Genomic DNA, 26,708 nt, shown 5'->3' on the forward strand with positions numbered 1-26,708 from the left:
CAACCTCAGATATGCAGATGATACCCTTCTAATGGCAGAAAGCAAAGAGTAGTTAAAGAGCCTCTTGATGAGAGTGAAAGAAGAGAGTGGAAAAGCTGGCCTAAAACTGAACATTCAAAAACTAATATCATGGCATCCAGTCCCATCACTTCATGGCAAATAGATAGGGGAAAAGTAGAAACAGTGGCAGATTTTATTTTCTTGAGCTCCAAAATCACTGTGTACAGTGACTGCAGCCACAAAATTAAAAGACACTTGCTCCTTGGAAGAAAAGCTGTGGCAAACCTAGACAGTGTATTAAGAAGTAGAGAAAACACTTTACTGACAAAGGTTCGTCTACTCAAAGCTATAGTTTTTCCAGTAGTCGTGTATGGATGTGAGAGTTGGACCATAAAGAAGGCTGAGTGCCAAAGAATTGATGCTCTTGACCTGTGGTGTTGGAAAAGACTCGAGATTCCCTTGAACAGCAAGGAGATCAAACCAGTCAATCCTAAAGGAAATCAACCCTAAATATTCATTGGAAGAACTGATGCTGGGAAAGATTGAGGGCAGGAGGAGAAGGGGGCAACAGGGGATAAGATAGATAGATGGCATCACTGTCTCAATGGACATGAGTTTAAACAAACTGTGGGAGATAGTGAAGGACAGGAAGAGAGGGAAGCCTGGCGTGCTGCAGTCCGTGGAATTGCAGAGTTGGACACAACTCTGTGACTGAACAACAAAGCAAATAAAATCAACATAAGACTAATAGTTCATAGGTTGTATTTTCTCTCTTCAGACTAGTAATCTACATTCTGTAAATCTGAAAGAAACAGATACATACCTGTTTGTACTCGTTTTTTAAAGAAATATGTAGCTCTTCACAAAGTTACATGGCATCCTTGTGCAGGGAGCCTACTAATCTTTTCTATATCCTTTCAACTTTAGTATTTCAGTGTCAGGTGAACAACAACAGGCTCAGCCATACATATCCATGTATTCATCTATTCCCCATCTCCTAGCAACTCGATTATTTTCCTTCCTTAGTAAAAATTCTTAAGTCACTGCATAGCCTCTGTGCTAAATTGTTCAGTCATGTCCAACTCTGCAACCCCATGGATCAAGGCTCCTCTGTTCATAGGATTTTCCAGGCAAGAATACTGGAATAGGTTGACATTTGGTGCTGACAAAGTGAGCACTACATATATCTATTTAGAAGTTAGCATCCAATCCTTTCAAATGTAACAGACAGAGATGAATCTTTTGGAAGTGATCAATTTCAATTATGAAATACTTTGAAGACAAGCATACTAACATGGTAAGTCAGTAAATTGTTGAATATGGAAACTGACTTATCAGACATACTTGTTTTAAAACATTAACTCATAAATTATCATTTTCAAGTGGAGACATTTTATACAGTTATTTACTTCTCTTCTTTCCCATGTAGTTTTCTGTTATCGACTTGATCTCTAAGATTAGCACTCAAATTAAAACCAATTTGCAACCCCTAATTATTTTGTAGTGGTTTAATTAGTAGCTTCACCCTAGGTAATTATGTTGAGAAAAATTCTTGGTCTCATCTGGATCCACAGAAAAAATCTGTTTGATTTCTGATGTCTGCCCTGCACATGAATGGAAAGATCAGCTTTGTACATATTTGAGGTCTTTCATGTCTAGGCTCCAAGGTCTGGAAGAGTACTCCCACCGAAATGAGAGCCTTAAGATCTGTGCCTGGTACATCATACAATGTTAGTTAAGAACTAGTGTTCTGCGGGAATATTTCAGGACAACTGAAATAAGGCAGTTATGCAAGTAACAGCTTCTGGTATGCCTCTTGATAAGTGAAAGAGCACTGTCTATGGGTAATTTTCTAAAGGAGTAATGACAACTGCATCAACTTGTAGAAAGAAGGGTATGTGTTTTGTTTGCCTTGCACGTGCCGCCCTTAATATGGTATGACTGCTGCATGTGCGAAGCACCAAAGTGCACGAGAATGTGTGTGTCATTTCACTGCTGATAGATTCAGTGAAGGCGGTGAGAGTACTAATAATCACTGCCTTAAAACCTTCCCATTACCTAATGATCAAGAGAGCCTTTTGTAGGTATTGTGGACTGTGTATCTTCAAGTATGAGGTGTGATTTTTGTCTGAGCATGAGGCAGTCTCAAAGTATACTACCTGGGCTACTGAAATAATCTCAAGAACTCAGGTACTTCCTGGGCTTTTGTGTAAACCATACTGATACTTGAAACTATTTGTGAAATACTCTATCTCCAATCAGAATTAAAATCTCTGTCTCTCCCTCTATGTGTCTGTGAGTCTTTCTGTCTGTAGCTCTTTTTTTTCTTACAGTTTTGTCCCCTCTGTATCTGTCTACACACACACATACACACACAAACATATTAAATTTGTCACATTATATACATTACTTCAAAAGATAATTGAAAAACAAATACGTTATTTGAACATATTTCTGCCAACTCTATGTAAGTACGTATGGAAATTTTGTTTCTTTGGCTTTATTTTTATATTGAATTGCATGAAATTTTGCTGCTTTATCCTGAAGGAGGGCATGGCAACCCACTCCAGTGTTCTTGCCTGGAGAAGCCCCATGGACAGAGGAGCCTGGCGGGCTACATACAGTCCATGGGGTTGCAAAGAGTTGGATGTGACTGAGCGACTGAGCCCAGCACAGCACATTGTTTATCAACAAGGGATCAAAGGGAGTATTTAAAAAACAAACAAACAAATAAAAAAAACCTTATTCTAATGACTAGGTAGCAAGTAAAAGAAAATTTCACCATAAATGATAATTAAAATGATTGCTTTTAAATATTGGCACAACTTCAGTGATCTTTTTTTCCTTTTAAGTAAATGTTTAGAGTCTGGAAGATAATCAGATATCTCCTAGATTGTTATTCTTAAGATAATTCTATTTGTGATTCCTAAATTCTTGACAGCAGTATGTCAAAATAAGCCAATATAATCTCAACAACTTTATTTTTACGACTTGAATGTTTCCTTAAGAAGTAAAACTGTCTTTATGGTACTATCTTAGAATTCTTTTGGAATAACAATAATGACCTAGGGATAATTTCTGTTTTTAACAAGTTTTAGACTTTATGGGATTGAAAGTGAATTATTAAAAGTGAGATAACATTTTGGGGAAAAATTCTGCTTTGTAAACAGACATTAGTAGAAGATTTATTAATATTGGTTTTTGAAGTCCAACAAATTTTCAGTGCTTGAATATCTTTGTATAGCATTTACCCACTAATCAGAAACTCAGTTCTTGGAAGCTTGTCATTTTAGTATTAATTGCTTCATTTACTAGGGTGACATTTTAATTCAGTTTAAAATTGTATTACTTAAAGTTAATAACTAAAAATGTACAACAAAACCATTTAAACATCTTTTAAAATGTGTGCCCCTTTACAAAGAGAAAAAAGAATATTCAATTACTATTTTACTGTCAAGTCTTTAAGACACAATTAGAGTTGAAACTATTAAACTAAACTAAACTATTATATTAGAGTTGAAACTATAAGATCAAATAATTTAAAACAATGGCTCAGAAGTCAGGGCTGGTAGGGACTTTTTTCCCACACAGTGCTTCTGGGGCTCCCTGAGCATCCTGACTCCATCGCCTGTGCTCCCTTCTCTGGTTTATATCTCTGCTGGAAATGCCATTGCCCTGTTTGCAGGGCTGTCCCCCGACTCACATCGTAGACCTCAGTCCACACCTTACCAGGTATACAGAAGCCCTTTCATAGTTATGTGTCTAATGAACAAATAAGTAATGAGCAGTAAGTAATCTGTGCCAACCTTGGAACTTTGATTTAGACTTCAAAAATGATAAAAAAAATAAATTGCTTTCACATTTTGTCAATCTTTAGATAACCCCTTTTTGAAGCTCCTATAAATATATTAAAAATCAATTTTAGAAACAACATTTATCTCATAATTTACTTCAACTCAAGCACCCAGTACATTGGTTTAAGGTAAAAGAAAGAACCCATTGATGTTCTTTTTCTTTTTTTTTTTAAGTCACACTTAATATGAAAAAAGTTCTGTATTTCCTTTGTATTTCTTTTTTTTTTTTGGTATAGTACTAACACCAGTAAGCTATTCAGGTCTGAACAAATCTACAATATTTATTCTAAATTTTTCTCTGAAATATGATTAAATCTGACCATCATATAAAACAGAAAAGAGCAAGATCTGACATACTGAAAGGATTCAAAGAAATATTAATCTAGATTAGAGACCAAACAAAATGAGCTAGTGATTAAACAAGTTGACACATTGTGGATATGCATTCCCTGTACCATTTATTTTTATTCCAATGATACAAAGTTATCCTTTGTAAAATCACTGTTACACAAAAGAATCAGCAAATATAGCTTTGCAGTATTGCAAGATGAAAGAATTCTTGAGATTACACAAAGTGAATATATGTAACAATACTGAGCTATATGCTTAAAATAACTAAGGTGATACCTTTGATGTTATGCATATTTTATCACAATAAAAATAATAATAAATAAACAGGAAGATAAAAGATGATATCTTGAGCTCGTAAATTCATGTATGAAGCAAAGATTCCATAAATTCAAGGTGTTATTTTTAAAGGGGCAAGAAGTACAGTCAGTTCAGTGTTGTTGCTTCCAGTGACTAAAAGTAAAAATAAACAATAAGATAAAACAACTCGAAGGAATTCTCAAACTTCCTGATAGCTACAGTGCTTCATTTTTGCTATTCATAATTTAGTTGATTTAGGACTTCTTGATTTCAGGTTGATGACAGACTGTTGCCTGTCATCTGGATTATGCATGGCCCATTTTGATTCATTTACTAATTTACATAATTAAAAACAGCTAAGAAATAAACATCTGAAAACACACTATCCAGAACAAAAGCTAAAATCTGTTAATAACCTTTTTTTTTTTTTACTGTTAATTTAATCTTTTTCTTTTTACTAATCTTGGATAACCATCTTTCTGAATCCTGTATTCATCACTCTTTTGCTTTTCTTTTTATGTATTTATTGTACGTACATACATACCTAAAAAGTGCCTTTTATTTTGGTTGTTTTTAACATTATTCTAAGGAGACTGTGCTGTTGGTCATTTTGAGGAATATACTTTTTTCACTAATAATGAATTACTGAGGTCCATCCATACTGTTTTCATTGCTGTAGTCCGTTCATATTTTATTGCTGACTGTTGTTCAAAACCTCAGATATGCAGATGATACCACTCTAATGGCAGAAAACGAAGAGGAACTAAAGAGCCTCTTGATGAGGGTGAAGTAGGAGAGTGAAAAAAAACCGGCTTAAAACTAAATATTAAAAAAACTAAGATCATGGCTTCTGGCACCACTGCTTGATGGCAAATAGAAGGGGGAAAAGTAGAAGTAGTGACAGATTTTCTCCTCTTGGGCTCTAAAATAACTGCAGATGGTGACTGCAGCCATGAAATCAGAAAACAATTGCTTCTGGGCAGGAAAGCTATGACAAACCTAGACAGTGTATTGAAAAGCAGAGCCATTACTCTGTCAACAAAGATCCGAATAATCAAGGCTATGGTCTTCCCAGTGGTCATGTACAGTTGTGAGAGCTGAACCATAAAGAAGGCAAAGATTGATGCCTTTGAATTGTAGTGCTGGAGAAGACTCCTGAGAGTCTTTTGGACAGCAAGGAGATCAAACCAGTCAATCTTAAGGGAAGTCAACCTTTAATACTCATTGGAAGGGCTGATGATGAAGCTGAAGCTCCAGTATTTTGGTCATCTGATGTGAACAGTTGGCTCATTGGAAAAGCTCCTGATGCTGGGAAAGATTGAGGGCAGAAGGGGAAGAGGGTGTCCGAGGATGAGATGGCTGGATGGCATCATGGATGCAATGGACATGAACTTGGGCAAACTTTGGGAGATGGTGAGGGACAGGGAGGCTTGACATGCTGCAGTCCACGGGGTTGCAAAGGGTTGGCCACAACTGGGCAACTGAACAATCGTTCAAAGTCACGTGAATGTGTTTTAGACCATTTCTGGACAAATAGCATCTTTATGTCTTTATTGTGAGCCACATCCATGTTAGCTGGTCACCTGAGCCTGCTGCTGGATCAACAACCATATCTGTGTACTCTCTTTGGTTAGATTTGTAGTTGTTAAAGTATGCTCTAGGACTTCCCTGGTGGTCCAGTGGTTAAGACTGGCCTTCCAGTGCAGAGGGCTTGGGTTCAATCCGTTGTCAGGGAACTAAGATCCCACATGCCATGCGATGTGGCCAAAATTTTTTTAAAAAGTGCTTTAAATGAACAACCTTGCTTAATTTAAAAATCACAGTAATTACCTGATATACATCTATTCAAAGAATGTAAGTGCTATTCTATGTTCTCTTTGTTCAGAAACATAAAACCCTAATATTTGACTATGAATATAATATCATATAAACATTAGTGACTTCTAAATCATTTGTTCAATTCCAGGTTTAACAAGTCTCTCTCAGTGTATTCCCTCAGGATATTTTCCCTCTTCCTCACCTATTAAAATATTTTCTGCTAACATTGGTGAGAAACATAATAAAAGTTTGTCAGGAACTCTTGAAACATATAAGCTGCTCAGAGCTTGACTTTCTTGTTTCTTCTTGCCTATAGCTTAACAAAGAGCAATTCTTTCTGTAAGCTAATGGAGTATTACAACAGTTTTAGGCTTTGTTTTGAAAAACTTCCTGGAAGAACTTCTAAAGTTCATTAAAAACAAGACAAATTATTTGTGGTAAATTCAGGACTGTTCAAGCTGATTAAAAGTGATCAATCAAGGAGCCTCCTGCCTTTGTCTGTATACATTTGCCCAAATAATATTTATTATGTAGTGTTTGAGACCGCCCCCCACCCCTCCCAGTTCAAGGCATAGACTTTGGGTCATGCTTTGGCTCTGTTGCAAACCAGTCTGGTGGCCCTCAACTTGTTGTTTAATGACTATATGAAGAAATTTTCTGACCCCAAAACGGTGAGAATAAGTATAGCTATTTTAAAGGTCACTGAAAGATTTGAATAAGATAATGCTTATCATCCTATTTTAATGTTTAACTAAATGAAAGATGTGTCTCAGCTCTATATGTGTTAAATATTATGAACAGTTTCACACTGGTCTTTGAATTGGAGTGATAACTTATGCTTCTGACAGAGAGCTGTTTCTCACACCTCATTGAACGTTTATAGTGCACTACTGCTCTGAGCAAACACAGAAAAAACAGGGTAAAAAGAATCTCTTACCTAAAGCAAATGCTAACCTGAAGTTCTGTTGAAGTCACAATAAGAAATTATACCACATGATTTATCTATGATTAAATACATTTCAAAAGAAATTATAATATTGACAGATAGAAATGGATGTTTCTGCCAGTTTTTTCTAATATCTTTTTAGAATGATTTTAGAAAATATTTAAATCTCAAAATTCTTAAATCATAGCTAACAACATGCTTTTGGCTTGATACCCACTCTTCAGTTTCACACCCTTTCCTAATTAGAATTGTAGGGTCTTTTAAATATTCAGATTCTAACACACCTTGAAATGTTTTACAGATTTATTGGCCTGCTGCAAAGGAACGGGTGGAATTGTGTAAATTAGCTGGGAAAGATGCCAATGTAAGTATGAGACTTTCAAAAATATCTTTGTTAAACTGGTACTGATATGATAGCAAATATTTATATTAAATTTTATTGAATGAATGGCATTAGTATATTATTTTTACAACCACACTAATAGTCTGTGTAAAGATTAATATGGTATAAAATATTTCTACTTTGCCAAAATGAATGACATTATTCTCAGAAATTTAGAAATACTACACTTTCTAAAGTGTTAATTCTGATTGTATTTTCTTCACAAAAAAATACCAAAAATACATTTAAAATATTTAAAAATAAACTATCAGGAAATACTATATTTCTAGAATTGTGTATTTTTATCTAATCTGTGTATTTTTTGAATGCACACAAAATCATCAGTTGTTGTAGCATTACAAACACACACTTGACATTTACTTTTGGGTGAAGCTAAATTTATAACTACAAGAATTCTTTCAAAAGTAGGCATTATAGAGATAATAAGAAAGATCGGTTGTCCTGCTTGCTCTGTCCAACTGTGTTGCCTGTTTAATCTCCTGTGATGCTAAGGCTTTGACCACCTCTTCTCATCTGAAAGTTCTGATTCAGGTCAGATGCTCTGTATTCTGCCCTGACTTCTTGCACTGTAATGATAGGGAGAATTGCTCTTCTTTGGAAAAATAAGTCACCCCCTGAATATAACTCAAGATGACAAAGTTCCAACTTTGGGCAAAAGCATGGATATCATGAGGCTTCCTTTGCATCATCCTGGAATATTTCCCCTAACCACTATCAGTTCAGTTCAGTCAGTTCAGTCGCTCAGTTGTGACCGACTCTTTGCGACCCCATGAATCGCAGCACGCCAGGCCTCCCTGTCCATCACCAACTCCCGGAGTTTACTCAAACTCATGTCCAACCACTATAACCCAAGAATATTAAGCTGAGCAGTGCCCTTATCTTTAATAACAGCAAATAGTGTGTGTTGTGTGAAAGCATAACTGGATTAAAAAATTCTCACTTTAATATTGTGATAAAGGTAAAGCAACATGACATGTTGCTTAATAAATTTAAGGGGAAGCTTAGAAGCCTACCAGTCCAAAGTGAAAATTGAAAGTGAAAGTCGCTCAGTTGTGTCCAACTCTTTGCGACCCCATGGACTGTAGCCCACCAGGCTCCTCTGTCTGTGAAATTTCCCAGGCAAGAATACTGGAGTGGGTTGCCATTTCCTTCTCCAGGGCATCTTTCTGACCCAGGGACTGAACCCAGGTCTCCTACACTAAAGGCAGATTCTTTACCATCTGAGCCAGCAGGGAAGCCTCATAACAACTGATTTATTCACTCATTTGTTCATTCATTTACTCAACAAATATTTATTAAGAGCCTAAATATGTATAGCTATATTCTTGAGTTATATTGACCCATATATCCAATTATGGATCACAAATATTTCAAAAAAGAAATTCCAGACAGTCTCAAAAAACAAACTTGAATGTACTGCCTCTGGGAACCTTTATATAGTGTTTACATTGTATTTACAACTGTTTATATTACAGTTGTTTATGTATCATTTACATAGTATTAAGTATTATAAGTAATCTAGAGATAAAGTATATGGGAAGACATGTAGAGGTTTTTCTGCCTTTTTATATAAAGGACTTCAGCATCTTCAGATTTTGATATCTGTCAGGGTTTTGGAGCCAATTCCCTAAGGATACTGAAGGACGATTGTCCTGCAAAACAAAATAATCAAAACTAAAGAAAGAAACTTTTGATTATGCCTGATTTTGTATTCAGTCAGTGTTAAATGTGATATTTTCGGGCACCTAATGTTAGCAGAAATATATCAGGGAGTGTTTGTTTCAGATGCAACAGGAGAACGTTTTTATATTTATTTTACTAGAAATGAAAGAGATTAAACTAATTTAGAATATATTCTTCTTTTCATGTCTCTAATCTCTTCACCCTGTTCAGTGTCAGGTACCCTGGGAGTAAGTGCCCAGGTCTGAAAAAGCAACAGTACTTTTTTGAACTCATGGGGAAAATAGATGCTTTGGTTATGATTTTTCAAAATTATTTTGTTGCATAACAATAGAAGTATATCATAAACAGTGTGAACATTTTAATGTTTTGTATATCACTAGTATTGAGTGTCTGATGAAGAGGCAAGGAGGAAAAGGCTGTTTTAAATGTACTGCAATGAAATAGTGTCAATTTTCCCATGGAATACATGAGGATAAGCTCTCAAGGCCAGACAGTCAGTGAAGGTTTTAATTGTGTCAGTGTTCTCATTTCAGTATGTTCACTAATTCCAGTTACATAGTAACTCAGTTGCCCCTTTTATTAAGTTAAAGCAAAGAGTGATAAACTGTTTTGAAGGTAGTGTCCTAGACAGCACATAAGAACCAGTATATGGAATCTATTCTTCCAATTCAATTGTATTTGAGAGCTGATAGTCACCTCTAACACCTACTATTAACTTAGGATTAGAGTTTTGGGGAACTTTTCTCTTTTTACTGAAGTCTGTAAAGTTTGCTGTTGAAGTATGTAGGAATAATGAAAGTGTCTGTCTCCTTTTTTAATTTGACCCTTTAAAATAATATTTTAGAGTTACTAAGAATAGGTAACATATTTATAGTACTTACCATGTTCTAGGAACTGCTTTCAATGCTTTATACTTATAATCTTGATTAATCCTTAAAACAATATGTTAGATTTTATTATTATTCCTCATTCTCCAGATGAGAAGACTGAAACCAGAACAATTAACTGCCTTGCCCAATATTACATATTCAGTAAATAGCGAAGCCAGGAATTAAATCCAGAAGGCTTGCCCCACAATCTGTGCTCTTATGAAATACTATAATCTACACATCAAGATTTGAGTTTTATGTGTAAGGTCTACAAACTGAATCCCTCAAACCATTTCTCTCTTCACTGTCACCATAACACAGATCCTCATTTTACATCATTACATAGATTTTGGTCAACAGAAAACTGAGACTAGTGTGTGGCTTTATTATCATCTCTTACCACCTTTGGTGTTACCCTCTCTCTCCCTTCTCTAGTAATTTTTACCTACTTCCCAAGAGTGTATTGAGAATTAACAAGTGTTTAGAAAGACTATCCCTTTACACAGAGGTACTGTATAACTGAAAAATAGTGAATTATTTACCATAATGAAAGTTAGCTAGTTGGTGTGCAGAGAGGGTGGAAGAACAGGATACCGAAGAGAACTAGTCCTCTTGTTTGAGGACAGTCCCCAGTTTTAATCCAGGGAAGGAAGAGGTGACAGGAAGCTCTTTGGTCTGTTTTGTTTCTGTTTAGAATGTTATTCAACAGAAAGTCACTATAGAAATAGATGGTCCCGCGATAGAACAGTGGGGTAAACAGCTCAGTCCTGGCAAAAGAATGGATGGGGTGTGGGCAGCCTGGGCTGTTCATCAGCTTAACTATCAGGGCACACAACCTTGTCAGTAGAGACACTGCATAGAGTTAAAGGATCTTCCGTCTCTAAAGTTCTCTGATTACGTTTATTTTCCATTTTAAAGAACATCTAAAAGTAAAGCAAAGTGTTCATTGCAGAAAGTCTGCAAATTATATAGATTCATCTGTAAATATTCCTTTCCCCATGAACATTACCCAGAGATAGCTGGTGACATTTTGATGTTTATTCTTCTATCTTATCTATTTACTATTTTTCAGAATGAAATCATTGTATACATAGTCCCTTAAAACATTTTTTTTTCACTTCACAGACTGCCATGAGCATTTTCCCATATCATTAAATTCCTTTTTATAACACTACTTTTAATAGCTGCACTGCATTCCTTTATATATTATTTCACCAATCCCCTATTGTTAGAGTTTTGGTTTATATCCAGTTTTTACTATTGTAAATGATGCCACACATGAAAAACCTTATATATAAATATTGTGAGCATCTTTGGTTATTGGGTATAATTACTGGTCAAAGGATATAAAATATTTTATGCATTGTAAAATGGCCCTCCAGAAAGTTTAAGCTTCTTATACTTCAACTAGCAGTATATGCTCTTAAGAGGGTATATTTCCCCATACCCTTGCTAATGTTGTATACAACATGTACTTAATGCTTAATATTAATATATTAATGAATGAAATAAATATATTTAATTTTTGCCAACAAAATTATTTTTGTTTTTAGCTTGAAATTTGTTCATTACTATAAACACTAAATATCCTATGTATTTGTAAAATTAAGATTTATATTCATATATGATTGCTTTGTGTCCCACTCATGTAAAAAATATCCTTTCCTAGTTTTCCTATTTGGTGTTTAGACTTTCATAGGCACATCTCTCAATTTTTTTCCTTTAATTTTTTTTTTCCTCTTCTACCATAAGTGGTAGAAACCTGTTAGATATTTCATTTTTGCGAGAAATGTGATATTTGGATTTTCATATACTTATTCTGAAGTGTTGACAACTTATTAAAATGTTTTCAATATTATAAGACCTAAACAGATATCTTTGCAGACTGAATTTTAGCAGAGGTCTACCTGACAAACCTAAGATGTACCACAATGATAGGCATGTGGCACAGGATCAAACAAATTGAAGATCACAGTATTCTGCGAAATATACTAAACACAAAAACTGACCAGATTCTTAGTCATAAGTGTCTTTTCATGTATTACCTAAATAAATTAAAATTAATGATTATAAGTCAGTTATCAGAAACACATATAAAGCTGTATTGGATTTAATCGAACTACATGTAAAATTAGAGACTTACAAGTACTTCTGTTTTGCTAATATTTTTCCAATATTAGGGGGAAACAAGTTCTAGATGTTAAAACATAGACTAATAGGTATTTGTCTTTTCTCTAAGTATTGAGTTTTATATTTGTTTTATTTATTTAGCTATATATCCATTTATATATGTGTGTAAGGATGTGTTTGGGGCTTCCCTGCTGGCTCAGTCGTAAAGAATCCACCTGCCAATGCAGGAGACATGGGTTCAATCCCTGGGTTGGAAAGATTCCCTGGAGAAGGAAATGGCAACCCACTCCAGTATTCTTGCCCTGGCACTCTCATAGTATAAGGAGCCTGGCAGGCTACAGTCCATGGGGTCACAAGGAGTTAGATAGGACTTAGTGACTGAACAGCAACAGAAAGAAATATGTACAAAGGTAGATATTGAAACGAGCAATATTACTTGAAAAAATCAGCAAGTCGGTGTCTGTGTGTGCATGCTAAGTCGCTTCAGTCGTGTCCAACTCTGTGCAACGCTATGGACTGCAGCCTCCCATGGGATTCTCTGTTCATGGGATTTCCCAGGCAAGAATACTGAAGTGAGTTGCCATTTCCTTCTCCATCGGATCTTCCCAACCCATTTACCCAACCTGGGACTCCTGCATTAGCAGGGGGATTCCTTTATCACTGAGCCGTTACTACTATGTGTGCATGCATGCTAAGTCGCTTCAGTCCTGTCCGACTCTGTGCGACCCCGTGGACTGTGGCCCTCCAGGATCCTCTGTCCATGGGATTCTCCTGGCAAGAATACTGGAGTGGGTTGCTGTGCCTTCTCCAGGGGATCTTCCCGATTTCTCTTAAGTGTCCTGCATTGGCAGGTGTGTTCTTTACCGCTAGTGCCACCTGGGAAGCCCAGAGGTTGGTACTTGTTTTTAATTCTGTCTTTTTCAGTCTGTCTTATAGTGGAGAGTTGAGGAGGTGGGAAAGAGAGTAGGTAGGAAGCATAGGAAGGAAGGAGAAATTCAGTTCTCTTCCAAGGTTGAGTATATCACTCACTGAGTTGAATTGTTTGATCATGTGCAGCAACCCTTACCATTGTGGCAATAGCTATAAATTAGTCAGCTTTCAGGGAAAATTAAAAAAGCTGCTTCTCAGAGTTTTCTTTCTTCATGCCCCACAGAATTACACCACCCTTATAATAGCTATGCAGGTTGCTAAGTGAATTAAATCAAGTTAATTATTGCTCGTGCTATTTAAGCAAAACTTAATGAAACTTGTGCACAAAAAGAAAACACAGAATCTTTGAGCCTTAACAAATGTTATAAATTAAAAGAGAAAGACTTTTGTTTCACTTGAGGCACTAGTGTTTGGCTGAAATGACCACCCTAGGCAAAATTTAAAATAAGAGACTTTATCTTTTAGAATCTCTTCCCAGGTTTCTTTCCTTCTGGTAACCAATGCCTTTTCATTGCCTCCAGTCTTCTTAGAGAACTGTCTGCCATCAACTTCGTCGACAGGAAACTTTGGGCAGAACTGACTTTAGGGTAAATTGAGTCGGAAAATTCAGGACTGTCCCTACAGTGTTCTGTTCCATGGCAGCCCAATCTTAGAGAAGGGAGGAATTTCATAAATAAATCCTTGGTAATATCTCACCAAGTCAGGAACTAGCATAATGGGTTACTTTCCAGGGCTTGCTGCATCTTACTAAGTACTCCCAGAAAAGTTAAAGGATGTGGAATGTTTTAGGTGTGATTCAGAGCTTTTTCTTTATCATCACTCAAATTATATCTCCTTTGTGTGTGATGTTTCACTCTGGGCCTTATTTGCCTTTTTAAACAGTGCTGTGTCTCAGTCTCTAATCATTTGGACTTTATAATTTATAATCTGGAAAGGCAGTTGTTTTATTTCTTTATACAAATATTTATTTCAAAGTCTTGTAAAATTACTGTGTTAGTCGGCTTGAGCTACCATAACAAAATACCATAAACTAGGCTGCTTTAACAACAGCCATTTATTTCTGACAATTCTGGAGCCTGGGAAGTCCAATATCAAAGTGCAGGCTGACTTAGTTTCTAGGGAAAATTCTCTTCTTGGCTCATAGGTGGCCGTCTTCCGGTGGTATCTGTACAGGGCAGAGAAAGTGAGAGCAAGTGCCCTGGTCTCTTCTTGTGTTTATTTTCATTTTTTATTTATTATTACCCTGGTCTCTTCTTATAAAGGCATGAATCCTATTAGGAGGATTCCAGCCTCCTGACCTCTTCTAAGGCTGTTGTTATTGTTCAGTTGCCAAGTTGTGTCTGACTCTTTGCGACCCCCATGGACTGCAGCACACAAGGCTTGCCTGTCCCTCACCATCTCCTGGAGTTTTCCCAAGTTCATGTTCATTATATTGGTGGTACCATCCAACCATCTCATCCTCCGTCTCCCTCTTCTCCTTCTTCCTTCAATCTTTCCCAGCATTAGGGTTTTTTTTCCAATGAATCAGCTGTTCACATCAGGTGGCCAAAGTATTGGAGATTCAGCATCAGTCATTCCAAAAAGTATTCTGGTTGATTTCCTTTAAGATTGACTAGTTTGATCTCTCTACTTTCCAAGGGACTCCCAGAAGTCTTCTAGCTACTTACTTCCTAAAAACCTGACCTCTGACCACCATCACCCTGGGGGCGTTAGGGTTTCAACCTATGAATTTGGGGAGGACATAAATATTCACTCCATAACCATTTTTCTCTAAATTCTATGACTCTGGTAAAACAACTTTTGAAACATGATGTAACTACCAGCAGTGAGGCAATCCCACCTCCCTCCAGGCATATCCCGCTACACTCTTCCCCAACCTGTGTACTATTTCTTGTATAGATTTTACCCTTGCATAAACCTCTTTGTGGGGAAAAGACTGATAAGTAGAAGTCCCTTCACTGAACATGAGTGAGCAAGATGAAGGCTGGAGAATATTAGAATCTCTTACCCTACCAGTGAAGCCATCATTAGAATTTATCTGATGATCACCTACATTTTTACTCTTTCTTGCCCTAGCTTATCTCATGTTACTGAGCCATTTGTTCAAAACCAGTAGTAGGGCGAATTTTTTCTCTGAATTAAGTTTTCATTTGTGATTGTCTAACAGTATATAAAAGAACATGAAGCTAGTTTTCTACAGTGCTTTTGTGTCAATAAAAAATAAATTCTCTTCATCAGATACCTTGATGGAAGGGTGAAAAACATATGATATGATTTTGTTAAGATTGTCTGCCAGATAAATTGTCTCAATGAATATAAAATTTTCCTTTCTTAGGAGTCTACATATAATACTTATATGAGAACATATATTAAATGTATGAAAATATTCAGGATATTAAGGATTCTACAGTATGATTTGCATATGGTAAAATAGGGCTTTCTTTTTTTGCAGCACAAACGTGTAACCATATGTAGTTGTCCTGCTGCTATTAGAGAATTCTGACTCTTCCTACATGATGAACATCCTTCTCTTCTATGGCTAACTGAGGGACTGGCTGATACTGTCCTCTCATTTAGTCTTAAGCAACTGCTTTGTTTGTATAGAAGCAGAGAGCAGAAAACTCAGTAAGTTAGTTCTTTATAGAACTAACTTTTTTTCTGTAGTAGAATGTGCAGATTTTATTCACTGGGATCTACAAATTCTTGAGACATGAGATTGCCAGGCCAGCTGGACAAAAAAGAACTAGGTACTAGAACCTCTGTACCACAGCTATGCAGAAATAGCTATTTCCCCGGAAATCAGAACAGCCACTGAGAAACTGATTATTTTGTATAGATCAAAATCAGAGTATGTGATAAGCAATTATTAAGTGTTATATTCTTTATTTTCATCCACATAACAATCATAATCCTATCAGCTAAGTTATCATCTGCTGTTAAAAATATTTATTTAATTTAAAAAATCATCCTACCAGTTGGTTTTTGTCTTTTTTATTTTTTAATATTCTCCTCCTAACAACCCTAATGACAACAGTGACCTGACAGGTGAGGGACCTGTGGCCACTCAGGCAAGAGAAAATGGACCTTTTCTCTGAATCTCAGTGATTTCATAGTTTTCCAACCTCCTTAGTAAACACTTGTCCATCTCCTTTTATTTTGATTTAAACACTTGTCCATCTCCTTTTATTTTTATTTAAAATAAAAGTATACTATTGCCCAGTGTTTTCTTGGAGTCTTTGGGTCCAGGGATTATGAAGTTAGTTAAAAATTGTTTCCAGTAATTATGTAAAGATAAGGGATGGCTTAGAGGAGATGAATTGAAAATAATAAGAATGACTATTCTGAAAAATGGAGTCACTATTTACAAGCAGTTCGGGGATAGAAAATAATTAAGTTATAAAGATACACATTTCAAAGAATACTTTTAGGCTCAAGCATTTGGAAAAGAGGCAAAAATATAAGTATCTTAAAATTTTGACTTGGCATAAAAAATATTTATGGAAGAAACAAGTTCTTAAAATAAGCTGGAATTAAGCTAAGTCTTAAAGGCTCTGTAACATTGGAAAAAAATGGAAATAAAGTGGTAGGGCATTCTGGAAAATAAGAATGGAATAATATATAGGAAGACGTCTGTATTATGTGTTATGTTTAGTGTAGCTGATTCAGTTGAAACTGCACACAGTATGATCTGTATGGGACAGAAAATGTAGGAACATCAGAACATAATGTTTGGTTTGGGTTTGGTTCTGTAGGTAATTCTTGAAAGTAAGTATAAATACCTCTTTCATACTCTGTATATATTCATTCTGTAGGTCCCACTGAGTCCTACAGTAGAAATGTGCATTCTAGTACTCTGGTTACTTCAAAACCATAAAACTTCAAAAAAAAAGCTTCAAGTCATAGTTTCTAATTTGTTTTGCCTCCTTTGCTAAGTCAAGTGTTAAGCATTTCTCATAAATCTTTTTTATTTTAGCACTTATTTTTGATGATCAATCTACTTGAAAAGCAGGTGGTATGAATGATACTTTGAAATACCTGAATTATATGCTAATGCTTTTATGTTTTTTATGCCCAATAGACAGAATGTGCAAATTTCATCAGAGTACTTCAACCCTATAACAAAACTCACGTTTATGTCTGTGGAACTGGAGCATTTCATCCAATATGTGGATATATTGATCTTGGAATTTACAAGGAGGTAATATTGTGAAATAGCATGAAAACAATTTACTATAATAGCATATTATTTACTGCCTATGACATAAAATAAGTAGATTTGAATATAAAAGTTGAATCACTTTCTGTATGAACTAAGAACTTGTGTTCCCAACCACTTTATAGATTATTACCATTTTGATTATCTGCTTTATCCACCTAATAAAAACTTCTTCTATCAAAAGTTTTTTAGTGACATGATTAAAATTAATAGTGTAAAATGTTGAACGTGCTTGTTTTCTAGGCTCTATGTACAGCTTTATTTTCTCTTGAGCTTCCTATATAACTAGATCTGTTTATGATGTTGCTGTCGGTAAAAATTCGTTTCCTGTAAGACCTTGTGACAGAATGGTATCTTCTAAATAACTTAATTTTTTCCATCCAACAAATTTGACCTGTTGCATATGTTTACAATAGCAGACACTAAATACAGATAATCTTAATGATTTTCTTAAAATTGTATAGTTAGTTGTTATCATACTTATTATCATACTGGACTTATTTCTGCCAGACCAAATTGGCATAGTGGAAATGTAGGAAGTATTAATTAGGAGTAATGCTTTCCATCTATCAATGAGCATTTCAATAAATGAGAAACATACATACTGCAATAATTTAATCAATATTAATTTGTTACAGTGCTTTATTTGTGTCATGGCCTGTGCCAGGCACTTTGCATGGATTGTGTTTTGGAATTTTGCAACACTCTTAATGAAGTTTGTACCTCTCAGTCCAGTTCAGTCACTCAGTCGTGTCTGCCTCTTTGCGACCCCATGAACCGCAGCACGCCAGGCCTCCCTGTTCATCACCAACTCCCGGAGTCCACCCAAACCCATGTCCATTGAGTTGGTGATGCCATCCAACCATCTCATCCTCTGTCGTCTCCTTCTCCTCCTGCTCTCAATCTTTCCCAGCACCAGGGTCTTTTGTACCTTTATACCTTTATAACTCCCAGTTTGCAAATTAGTGAAAATGGAATCTCAGTGGAATGAAATAACATGCCTAAGATTACCCAGCTGATAAATGGTCTAGCAAGGAATTGAACCCAAGTAGTCTGTCTCTAGAGCGAGCATGCCCAGCTGAGCTTTAGAGTCTGTACTCTAAAGCATTACTTTGTATGGGTTTATGTTGATGGGTTACACTGTCATCCTTATGTTTATTTATATACTTCTTGTGACTAACCACACATATTTTAAGGGTATTTGGCTGTGTGTTTGAAAGTAAAGAATGGGCTCATAGTACAGGTTTCTTTGCATTGATTTAACTGATTCAAGCAGAGATCAAACCCATAACTGTGGCTGGATAAATTTTTCTCTCTAACCAACTTGTCTAACCAGCCCAGACTCAATGGTTTGAAAGAAAAGCAACCCTGATAGTTAAATCTCTGAACCACTAGGAGACTTGGCAACTTGAATCCATCATTCTTTGTTGCTGGTGTAATGTTCTGTTGCCTGGCTTTGATGAAGGGTAATATATAACAGTGGCTCATAGCATAGGGTGTAATTATATGAGATAGCCCCACAACTTGGATATATTTTGAGGCCTGGGGCTAAAGGCCAAACTCACAACCTGCTGAGGGATGCAAATAGTGTTCTTTAACTCCTAAAAGTGGAAAGTACTGAAAAGGAATTTAGAAGGAGCTAATTACTTAGCTTGAAACTGTCAAAAAGCCCTGGGGCCGTCAAACTTACAGGTTCTGTGAATGGGAGCTTATAGGTGAACAGGGGTATTGAGCCTTGTGAATTTCTCACTAGTCTGGAAGACAGGTAATTATATGGCAACACTGCCTGAAGACTGTCCACTTCTGAAATGAATTATTAGTCCCAGGATTCACTGTCCAGCTCAGAGGGAAGGCACGACATTCTGAAATAGATAAGGTTGCTTTTAAGATGACTTGGAAGAGGGAATAGTAACACAGAGATGGAGGAGAGAAGTGTGTAGAGTCCCCCTTCTTGGGGGACACTCTTTTGTGTCGGGGGCAACGAGAAGAAAGAGGAAACAACTGAAATGAATTCCAGATTTCTATCTTTGGCAGTGAGCTGGAGAATAGTGTTATTTATTGAGCTGAGACAAGTAACAAATTTGTGGGGAAAATGGTGAGTTAGTTTTATACATTCTGCTTTTGAGAAATGCTCTGTAGGTCATGCCAAATGGGCAGTTGGATCTGGATTTCAGGATAGAAGTCAGGGCTGTTGACAACAACTGAGAATTTGAACATGGGGAGCCAGAGTTTGAATTATGGCCCCGGTCATTTACCAGCTCCATGGCCTTCTGCATATACTTTCTAAGCTTCTGTTTATTCAGCAAAAGGATGATGATAGTAATAGTAACTCACAGAGTTATTTTAAGAATAAAATGAGAAAATGATTGCGTGGGCTTTGGCATATCACTTCTCCATTCTGGGCTCTTAATACTCAGCTGTATTAGGCAACAAGAACACAGAAAGGTAAAAAGGCGAGTATTTGCAAAGTATGTATATAAACTTTATTTAAGAATAATGTCTGCCATCTATCTATCCACAATACTGGGGGTGCCTGATAGTTTTTTAAGGGTTAGCTTGGGAGCATGTTCTTTCCTCTGGAATCTCCCTTTGCTACTGCAAACCTCATATTAAATATTAATAATGTTCATAATTAATATGATATTAACAATAACTTTGCCTAGTTGTTGTGATGATTAAAATTTCCCATTCTTATCTTCTTCTGTCTTCCCTTCAACAGTATTTCTCTGTGTGTAGTTTGGACAGGTGCTTTTTGTGTAATGAATTAGGTGGGGCCAATCTTATAAAATTAAACTTGTCTCAAAAGTTAAAATGTCATGTAATTCAGTTTATCTCAGGAAGTCCATTGTGTCAGCCTTTATTTTTGACATCGTTTTCCTGCTGGTGTCCTTGACTGCAGCCAAGGAAGCCTGCTTTCCTGCTCTCTCCTTTCTCCAGGAGATTGTAAGGCAGACCTTGTCCTTAGCCTCCACAGATAACACTTTTATGGGCTTATCTTGAGAATTTCATGAAATATTACATTTTGACAACAGGAGTCTGTACAGTTATAAGGATTTATCTAGGACTTTGCATCAACTATGACATTGTCCCAGATACTTTCTTAGGTTTTCTTTTTGAGCTTTTTACGATAATCTTCTGGCACACCAGAATTCAGTTTACTTTTTCCCTTTACAGCGTCCCATTATAGGCTTTAGAGTCAACAGTTCTGTTTGACCTGTGGAGAATAATGTGCCCTTAATGATATTTAAACATTCTTAAGGGCTGTGATCTGTAGGTGTTTTTTCCTGACATATCTATAGCCCCATCCACGGTTGGGAAACATGCCCTAAAAGTGTTCTCATTGGACTTTTTTCATGCCTAGGCGCCACTATCACAACTTATCATTAGCTGAACTGTTCTAACTAAACATACTTGAGCTTGATCATGTTACATGGTCATGGTGAGTCTATAAATTAATTTCAGCACATTTTTAAATCCGTGAATTTGAAATCCTGAGATTAGATTTGTTAAGAGCATGAACTTTGGAGACAGCCCTGAGTTCAAGCTCCTCCTCTGCATCTTATTCATTATGTGATGCTGAACAAGAGCCTTCTCCCTTTTACTCTCAATATTCCTCTCGTAAAGCTGGAATTCATAAAGTAGCCACATCTTTACATTTATGGTGATGATTCAGTGAGATAATGTACATGAAATTCCTGCTCATGATTAGTATGTATTAACTGTTAAATACCATCACTCTTAGTATTAGAGCTTATTTTCTTAAAACTATTAAATAGCAATTGTTAATCATGCTATTTAAATTAGTATTGCTATTTTTTAATAAGGCAGTAGTTACTGTTAGTACTGTTTAAAAGAAAAAGATGTGAAATGTCACATCATACAAGAATAATAATCCAAATAATCAATTTTTTCTCTCCCTTTTGCTTCTTTGCCTGCTTTCCAGATAAGCGGCACTGAATGATTCCTTTTAATTGCATGTGTGTTCTGATATAACTCTGTAGACATGCCGTCTAGAGAGAATGTCAGAAATGCTGGATTTCACTGGCGCGTCTGCAGGCTGAATCACCAGTCTTTCTGCTGGATGCAGTGTTGTCATTGTTATGAAACACTCAAACTCATGGGGCCATATTCATTATACATTCATATTTTTCTTGGAAAGTTCAACTTAAGATGGTTTTTTTTTTCCCCTGAATATTAGAAGTCTGCCAATGCCATTCTGTCTGTGGCCACTATTGTAAAAATAAATGTTTCTGCCAAAATAACTGTGTGGCTTTAATGTGCATAGTGTTTTCATAATAGTGAAAATACTACATTGGAATTTTTTTTGCCCACATGTATCAATAGCTCTGAAAATGAACTGCCTGCCTTACAACACTTTTATGTCACTAAAATTACAAAGTATCATAAGGCTTAAGTAATATGGTATAGTTGCAGATGCTTAGGTAGATAGACCATCATAGTTCTGAAAGTATGATTAATAATCTTATTTCTTAGAGGAGGAAACTGGCTTATTAGACTCAGTAAATTAGTTATTAGGCTTCAGATATAGGATTGCTTGATAGTGACTTTGATGATGATAGTGGTCCAGGCTAAATGAATTGATGAAGGCATTGAAAAATTCATTCATTATTATAATTACTACTTAGGGCAAATGGAGACCAAAACATGGGAACTGAGTCTTGCCAGAAATAATATTTGTGGAAGAAATAAGAAGCACAGCTTGATGGGCATGCTATATGCTCAGTTTTTGTTGAATTAATGAGTTAGAATTTAGTTCTTATCTCCTATGTTCTTACTGATTCTGATATTAAAAAAAAAATCACTCTTCTGTTAATATTTCTCTTAACAGGAAGTTATTTTCAAACTAGACACACACCATTTGGAGTCTGGCAGACTGAAATGTCCCTTTGATCCTCAGCAGCCTTTTGCTTCAGTAATGACAGGTAAGAGCAGCAAAGGATATTTCTTGGTTTTAGGTGTTTTTCTAAAAAGATGTGTGTAGATTCAACCACACTGTCTTAGTGAGTTAAAGATTATTTTGGATTAATCATCCACTGACTGATGGTAATTTTTTAGTGTCACATCTCTCTGTACTCAGCTCCTTATCCATAAAGTGAGTCTCCAGTAATCCTTACTGTCTGCACAGTTACATTGTAAATGAACTTCAGGTTGAAAAGGCTGAAATGTGTTTAAGGCAAAAGACATTCATATGTGCTATAATTTTACATATAGACAACTCAGATTTTCTTATATTTAGCTTATATGCCCCTATTTGGTTCATTATGGCAGTTAAATTTAGCAATTCCTTGAACATAATATATTACAAAATATTGAAGATTTGAGTGGGAGAAGTAATAAGAAGATGTAAGTGGATAAATTAATAAAACAAACAAATCAAACTATGGAACACAAACAATAGAATGTTGTAACTCCTCTCCCCTCAATTTCACCATAACCTGATTGAATTAATAGAAATGTGACATTTTTGCTGGCACATTCAGTTTTCTCTTGCTTACATACATCATAAATTCTCTTATAGGAGGAACATCGTGTTTAAAGAAGGTAGTACTGTGTGGTCTGAAGTCTTTTCTGTGGAATGTCGACATGACCTCTGACCTCTAAGTTTCAGCCATTTTAAGAACTGCTTTTGTCTTGGTTTTGTTCATGACTTTAGTCTCTTTTTATTTAACTTGTCCATCAGGTGTTTGAATAGACTATCAAGAGTGACACACCATGACATTTTAATTTTCACCTTGTGAGAACCAGTGCTCTTCTTTGAAGTGAAAGTGTGTGTGTTTTGAAAATTATGTGACTAATGTTCAGTCATTATCCTCAGAAAATGAGGTCGATGATTTGTGACTGATCTGTCAAATGGAGTTGACACAGCTTTAACAATAGACTGTAGACATTGGTGACCCCTGAACCCCTAAGTAATTTAAATACAAAGAAGACGCTTTTAAAACCTGGATATAGAGATCCAACTTTTATGTTGAAATATACATTTTTTTTCCTGGCAAAATGAATGTTTGCAGTTTTATGTTTCAAATTAATGGTGTATTTCCTTTATGTCTCTACTGATGCTGTTGTTTGGTTCTTCTATTTTTAAAAATTTGCTCCACAATGAAATATTGTCTTGCACCATATGTTTTTAAGAGATGGAATCAGTAAGATGTCTACATTTACTTTATATAACTGGGAACTTCCCTGGTGGTCCAGTGGTACCACTCTGCCTTTCTATTGCAGAGGGCATAGGTTCAATACCTGGTCAGGGAATAAGATCCCATATGTTGCGCTGTGTGCCCCCCCCCCACCCCGCCCCGAAAAAATAGTTGTACTTTACATGACTGGATTTCTCTCTTTTATGTGCATGTGCGTGTGTATTCCCCCTGCCCCCCCACCTTTGGAAGTTGACTATTGTCATGAATAGTTAGGTTGGTTGTCTCACACTGTTCACTAAAAGTCTTATTTCAGTGGATGTAATTGGAGGATTTTTTAAAATATCTGAATCACTTATTTATGCAAAGGCAGAATTTTAAAGATATGTTTCTGAGAAAATTGAATTTTAGTGATTGTAGTTGTTCTTATATTGGCTTTAAAAAATCTAAATGCTCTGTAGAGATTTAGCTATTTTTTAAAATTTTAGTCTATTAAGTGTAACTCAAAGTAGTTGAATATAAAGATTTCTTGAAACAGAGGCTTAGCTCTCAAAGGGGCAACATGTTCTACTGTGGGGACTGCATTCTTGCTGCCATACCCCGCTTCTAACAATGTGCATCAGGAACGCGGACCACCACTCGCATTTCCCCTCTCTTGCCCCTTGCGTCCTTTTCTTTCCCCTTCTCCCACCTGTCTCCCCTCCGTCCTTTCTTCCTCTCCTCTCCCTCATCGTAAACTCCTCTGCCCTCTCTTCCTCATTCTTTCCACCCTCCTCCTCCTTCCCCACCTCTTTCTGCCTCTGGCACCCCCGTCTCTTCTCTTCTCTCTCTCCTGTCTCTGGTAAGACATGGATATTTACTTTACACAAATAACAGGACAAAGAAGTTTGGTATGCGGTAATGGCCACATCTTTCCCTTTTCAGAAATTCCTGTTTATCAGAACTATTAGAAACATGATTAGCTACAAGGAATGCAACATGTTATAATTACAAAGTATGACTTCAGTGCTGAAAGCTCCCTTTCAGCAGAGGTTAGGCAAAGAAAAGTTGTGGTCACTGAGGTTGTGTCGGTTAAGTAAATACTAATTACACAATCCATTCCTCGTTATGGCGTTTACTTTTTAATTTTTTGTGTGTGTGTTGTTACAAAGAGGGACTCCTAATTATGACATATCTTTGAATTATTTGTGAGGAAAGGGAAAGAAGAGGAGCGCCTCCATAACAGAAGCTAAATGCACGTGCAATTATTAATTCAGGAGACTTTGGCCTTTTTTATATTCAAGTATTTGTAATCAGCTTACCAAAGTTTATTGAGTTATTTTTTCTTCAGCTGAGCAGATTTTTCAAAATCTGAAGGGGAAATTTACAAAACAATATATTCTGATGTATGCAGTAAACATCTTGGGTTTCGTGTCGTGAAATTGGTCTGTTGTCAGCAGTGTCTGCTGGTAAACTCTTGAAGTCCTGTGTATTCTTTCCTCCCTTGCAGATGAGTACCTCTACTCTGGAACAGCTTCTGATTTCCTTGGCAAGGATACTGCGTTCACGCGGTCCCTGGGGCCTACTCATGACCACCATTACATCAGAACTGACATTTCAGAGCACCACTGGCTCAATGGTTAGTGATTTTTGCACTTTTGATTTTTTTTGCCTTTGCTTTTGGGTAGATAAGAAACTCAGGATTATTCATTCAGATGTGTTTTGGAAGTTATTTAGCTCAATATATAAAATACATTTGAAAGAGTTCCTCACTGTATTAGACAGATCTCCAGGACTTGTTGCGTATATAATAATAATAATAATAATAATAGCTGACGTTTATTGTGCTGTGGTCCTTGACATTGTTCCATCCTCTACTTGATTTTTTAAAATATTCACAATGTTTTAGTGTGAGGGATGTGTTATTATTGTTATGTGCTTTTTAAAGACGAATAAACTGACGTAGAAAGAAGTTGAGTAATTTGGTCAAGATCTTAGAACTTGTCAGTTGCTGAGCTGGAGTTCAAGTTGGCAGTTTTTCTCCTATAGCCTGTTTTTTTAATGACTAAGCCAAATACTGTCTACGAACATAATAGAAAGGGGTTAGATTGTAATGCTGACTTCTTTTGCTTAAAAAAATAATTTTTCTTTTGGTTAAAACATGTCTCTCCAAAATTTTAAGCATATTGATATTAATTTGATTACTTTTGTGTTTAAGGTCATACAGCGTTTAGAGTTTTTAACAACAAAAAAGACCTCCTAAATGAATTTATTTAATGGAAGGAATGGTGAAAGCCCCCCCCCCCCCCTTTTTTTTCCTTTTGCCTTACTGCCTTCCAACAGGTCAGGTTTTTATCATGATTTTCTACAGTTTTCTAGTTAACATAGGAACTTATTTCACCATATAGCAGAATAATACCGCTATTTAAGCAGGCACACAGCATTTCCCATTCCAACTAAAACCCATAAATATTAGGTTTTAGTAGAGGAGGACTGGGTAGAGATTTCCTTGGGGCTATCTCTGTATCTCTCAGTATCATTCAAGCAGTGACAATATAAACAAAAGGGAAAAACACTTTTAAAACATTTCTTTAGTCAAAACCTCCAGATCCATTTGTTTATACAACAATGTGATCCATTGACCAAGAGAGAACCCTATTAATAGAGTAAACAAACTTAGAATATCCCCAACTAAGTGATAACTGTTAACTTCTTAACACTTGCGCAAAGCAGGACCACATCCTTGACTATTGTGAGGTTTTTGTGGCAATAACTTGGTTCGAGAATGACTTCATAGATTTTACCAGAAGAAAAGCTTAGTTATCTGTTCAGGTAACAAAATAGTATGGCTTTAAAGTGAAGTATAAATTGTATTTCCCAGTCTTGGGATGGCAAATGTCATCATATTGCCACTCATTTAAGAGATTATTCTATTTTTTCCTTACCAGTGGCATGTCCAGTAGAAGACAGCAGTATTGCTAAGACAATAAATGTGAGAAATATGTATTCAGCTTTTATTTGTCTAGCATGCTGTTCTTAGTGCTATGAGAAGAGAATTACAAAGTAAGAAACTTGTG

The 26,708-nt window shown here is 36.1% G+C and overlaps 1 protein-coding gene and 1 non-coding gene across 4 annotated transcripts in view; one reads left to right on the forward strand and one right to left on the reverse strand.

Moving 5' to 3' along the window:
- The window catches only part of SEMA3D (semaphorin 3D), a 222,540-nt gene that overhangs the window by 121,825 nt on the left and 74,007 nt on the right, over positions 1–26,708 (forward strand). For all 3 annotated transcript variants that reach the window (XM_043871916.1, XM_043871915.1, XM_043871914.1), the window contains 4 exons: positions 7,568–7,630; positions 17,360–17,479; positions 22,347–22,440; positions 25,142–25,270. In XM_043871916.1, coding sequence (XP_043727851.1) covers positions 7,568–7,630; positions 17,360–17,479; positions 22,347–22,440; positions 25,142–25,270 — 406 coding nt within the window. The remainder of the gene's footprint in view (positions 1–7,567; positions 7,631–17,359; positions 17,480–22,346; positions 22,441–25,141; positions 25,271–26,708) is intronic.
- LOC122674969 lies at positions 845–949 on the reverse strand. Its single transcript, XR_006335130.1, has one exon. It is a non-coding gene; the product is annotated as a U6 spliceosomal RNA (small nuclear RNA).

This window comes from Cervus elaphus, chromosome 18 (assembly GCF_910594005.1).
Source record: "Cervus elaphus chromosome 18, mCerEla1.1, whole genome shotgun sequence".
NCBI classification, from domain to species: domain Eukaryota; kingdom Metazoa; phylum Chordata; class Mammalia; order Artiodactyla; family Cervidae; genus Cervus; species Cervus elaphus.